This window comes from Penaeus vannamei, chromosome 4 (assembly GCF_042767895.1).
Source record: "Penaeus vannamei isolate JL-2024 chromosome 4, ASM4276789v1, whole genome shotgun sequence".
In the NCBI taxonomy this organism is placed as follows: Eukaryota; Metazoa; Arthropoda; class Malacostraca; order Decapoda; family Penaeidae; genus Penaeus; species Penaeus vannamei.
Genome location: NC_091552.1, coordinates 36,472,775 through 36,477,774, shown reverse-complemented (window position 1 = coordinate 36,477,774; position 5,000 = coordinate 36,472,775). Strand labels below are relative to the sequence as shown.

Genomic DNA, 5,000 nt, shown 5'->3' with positions numbered 1-5,000 from the left:
AAACGCTTTAACTAGTCTATAAACTCGTATTCCAGTCTGTCATGGTCTGTCCTTATTAACTAAAGGGCGGGTCTCTCTATCATGTCGGTCTTCCATTGCACTGCAAGTTATCTTTTTCATCATTATCACAAATCCCTGGTTTCGAGTTGAAAATGGACTTGTTGCAATCTGAAAATTATGTTAATTTTCTTCTCATACCTGCAATTTACACTTTTGTTACATCTGGTTGCGATGTATTTGTATAACCGTATCAAGATTCTACTTAACGTCATAGTATTTGCACCTGTATCCCGAAATGTGTGGATGTCAAGCCTATGTCATCATATAAAGGGTAGAATGGTAGTGTTGAGTAGGAGCAGCCCTACTGCCATTGGGTCTTCTATATAAATTTACGGCAGGTTAGAAACTATAGCATGATAAAGCATTATAATCTGCAGTACCTGATAATGTAGGAACTAGATATATAGGTAGGCCTACTTAAATCCTACTGGATAAAACCAGACCTAAACGTCAAAGTAACTCTCTCCCACACATATATACACATACATACATACATACATACATACATACATACATATATATATATATATATATATATATATATATATATATATATATATATATATATATATGTGCCACCTTTGCCTGACTGGAGCTAGCTGGCAGAGCGCAGTTTGCAACTGCCGCGGCGGGTATTTGAACGCGAGACCAATAGGGTAGGAATCTATCTATCTATTTATCTATATATAATGACAAAGAGAGAGAGAGAGAGAGAGAGAGAGAGAGAGAGAGAGAGAGAGAGAGAGAGAGAGAGAGAGAGAGAGAGAGAGAGAGAGAGAGAGAGAGAGAGAGAGAGAGAGAGAGAGAGAGAGAGAGAGAGAGAGAAATCGACAGATAAATATAGATAAATGCTTGCAGGTATATATATATATATATATATATATATATATATATATATATATATATATATATATATATATATATATGTGTGTGTGTGTGTGTGTGTGTGTGTGTGTGTGTATGAACACACACACACACACACACACACACACACACACACACACACACACACACACACACACACACACACACACACACACACACACACACACACACACACTCACACGCATATATATTATATACATACATATATATATATATATACATATTTATATATATATATATATTTATATATATATATATATATATATATATATATATATATATATATATATATATATATATACATATACATACCTATACATATATGTAAGTACATAACATATTATAAACACAAGACAATGAGTGCCATTTACAAAAGAAATGTGAGAACTCTAAGGCTTATAAACGTTCTACTGGTAAATCGTCGGCGATATGCAGTGCGAATTAGAGAGCTGGAGTGATCGAGGCACGATTCGCAAACCTTACGTTGCCACGTCTTCTGTATATTTTTCCATCTTCTCTGACTATGAATACCAACAATGGTTATGATTTGAATTTGTCAATAGGAAATTAAATATATCGCGGCATTTTACGTTGTCGGTCTCTGGAACATTTCTGTAATATGCAGTAACAGGATAGAATTGGACACATGCCTTGCCTAATTTCGAGGAATAATGTCGTTTTGTCTTCAGATATACTTCTGAATCAATTGTAAAAATTGAATGAAACGTAAACAATCTAATAACACCAATCAATGGCCATTGTGAGTCCACGTGTCAAAACTTTGAGCGGAAAACAATGCTCGGTTAGTGGTAACTGTCAACACAGCTGTGTGAAGGGCCACTCACTGAGCTTAAAGACCAAACCGCAACAGTACACCTGCGTGTCTTCTGTGCCTCTGCTGCGAATTTCACCGGCCAAGGTATGTTTACAGGCTGTGATGTATATTCTGGGTATTTGCAATACAGTAGAACCCCTTCTCTGAGAAATATAGTATGTTGCAGGAGTTGATGCATCCGTAGTTGTTAATTATTTAGACATTTTGTTTTGGTTGACTGTCATCGTAATTATTGGCATATTAAAAAGCTTTTACATGTTAGATTGCTTTGTTAAATGATACTTTTGTTTTTGTTGGGGGGTATTTGCTATCTGTATTTAAGATGTAGGAATATGACAGTTGAATGATAAAGATAGGTTAGATTACTAAATTTCACCTTAAGACATTCTAGCTGAAGCCAGCTTTCACTGCTAATTTTACTTGAAGCGAAAATATCTCAGCTTTCTTATTCATTTATGACATGATTTGATATGTGCATTATCAAAAGCATACATTGAAAGTATACATGCCGAATGAGAATGGATGATAATGCTAAACTTACGCATAATAGAAAAAAAGGTTAAATTCAATTTTACATGCAGTTTTATAGATTATTTCGCGTCTTTGACGATATGTAAATGTTTAGTGATCATCAGCTGCTTGCATACGTACCGAGGACCATAATGCTATTGGTTGCACATGAAGGTGTCAAGCAGGTGTCACGTGGCTTTATCATTGTCCTTATCTACAAGCTTGACTCGACGGCAAGGTTCACACTTCACGCGACATGCTTCCGTCACATAGGTTAATATTATCGAGAGCGACATTTATTTATGTGTATATACAAATGTTCATGTATAAGTTTGTGGATATACATATGTTGATGTGCGTATATATAATATACATTATACAGTATATATTTTTCAATTATGATACTTATTTGTATACATATATTTGTATGTATGTATATATATTTGGATATAAATGTATATGCATATATATTTGTATATATATGATTTAAAAATATATATATTTATATATATTTGTATATATGTGCATATGTATATAATCATATGTATACATGTCTATATATTTATATATATATGTAAATAGATACATATATATACATATTTATATGTGTATATATATGTATATATGTATATTTATGTATTTATGTATATATGGATATATGTATATATATGTATGTATATATGTATATGTATTTATATGTATTTATATGTATTTATATGTATATGTATATATATGTATATATACATATGTGTGTGTTTGTGTATGTGTGTTTGTTTGTGTATATATATATATATATATATATAGTGTATATATGTATATATGTATATGTATTTATATGTATATATATGTATATGTATGAATGTTTTTGTATATATGTATATATGTCTGTATATATGCATATGTGTATATATATATGTATGAATATGTATATATGTATACATATATATATATATATGTATGAATATGTATATATGTATACATATATATGTATGAATATGTATATATGTATATATATATGTATGAATATGTATATATGTATATATATGTATGAATATGTATATATGTATATATATGTATGAATATGTATATATGTATATATATGTATGAATATGTATATATGTATATATATGTATGAATATGTATATATGTATATATATATGTATGAATATGTATATATGTATATATATATGTATGAATATGTATATATGTATATATATGTATGAATATGTATATATACATATATGTATGAATATGTATATATACATATATGTATGAATATGTATATATATTTATATGTATGAATATGTATATATGTATATATATTTATATGTATGAATATGTATATATGTATATATATTTATATGTATGAATATGTATATATGTATATATATTTATATGTATGAATATGTATATATGTATATATATTTATATGTATGAATATGTATATATATATGTATGGATATGTATATATATATGTATGGATATGTATATACATGTATGAATATGTATATACATGTATGAATATGTATATATATGTATGAATATGTATGTATATATATGTATGGATATGTATGTATATATATGTATGAATATGTATGTATATATATGTATGTGTATATATATGTATATATATGTATATATATGTATGTGTATATATATGTATATATATGTATGTGTATATATATGTATATATATGTATATATATGTATGTGTATATATGTATATATATGTATATATATGTATGTGTATATATATGTATATATATGTATATATATATGTATGTGGATATACATGTACATATGTATCTATATATGTATATATATACTTAACTGTATATATATGTATATATATGCTTATCTGTATATGTATGTATATATATATTTATCTGTATATATATGTATATATTAATATGCATACATATGTATATATGCATGTATGTATATATATGTATATATATTTATATACATATATATATAAACACATACAAATATATGTACTTATATGAATATATTTACACATATGTCCAAGTATATATATATATATATATATATATATATATATGTATGTATGTATGTATGTATGTATGTATGTATGTATGTATGTATGTATATAAAAGATGTATACCTCCTATATTGATACTGGTGGGAAGAATAATATAATTAAACGGCTTAGCTCTTTATCGTTAAGAGTTCACTTGCAAGTAGAACAGAGCACGGCGCGAGCGAGGCTGGTCGGCGCTGGATTGGCCCCGCAGCCGTCCGCGCGGGAGAGGGAGGTGGCGCGGGCGGCGGCCGTGTGAGGGGGAGGCAGGGTCACTCTTTGACCGTGTGTGAGGGAGAGGTCAGGCTGTCGATGCCCTTGGTTACCCATGCTCGGTCAAGACCCCCGCTACGGAAGCAGATGTTCTGGAGACTTTTTGGATTATTAATAGAACCAGGCGGACAGCCTAGCGATCACGTGGGTGGTCTTATACATGTGGTTTAGTATGCAGTATTGTTATGCAGTATGGTATAATGTGTGTATGTATGTATATTTATGTGTACTGTGCAGTATGCTATAATGTATAAGTATACTGTATATGCATGTATACTGTATATATGTATATGTATACTCTATATTTTTATGTATATCGTAGATATGTATATGTATGTATACTGTATATATGTATATGTATACTATATATGTATATGTTTATACTATATATGTATAT

The 5,000-nt window shown here is 29.0% G+C and overlaps 1 protein-coding gene across 4 annotated transcripts in view; it reads left to right on the top strand.

Moving 5' to 3' along the window:
- Nucleotides 1–1,681: 1,681 nt before the first annotated feature.
- The window catches only part of LOC113805892 (protein D2), a 78,280-nt gene continuing 74,961 nt past the window's right edge, over nt 1,682–5,000 (top strand). For all 4 annotated transcript variants that reach the window (XM_070120973.1, XM_070120972.1, XM_070120971.1 and 1 more), the window contains exon 1: nt 1,682–1,864. In XM_070120973.1, the coding sequence (XP_069977074.1) occupies nt 1,697–1,864 (168 nt within the window). In that variant the 5' untranslated portion in view covers nt 1,682–1,696. The remainder of the gene's footprint in view (nt 1,865–5,000) is intronic.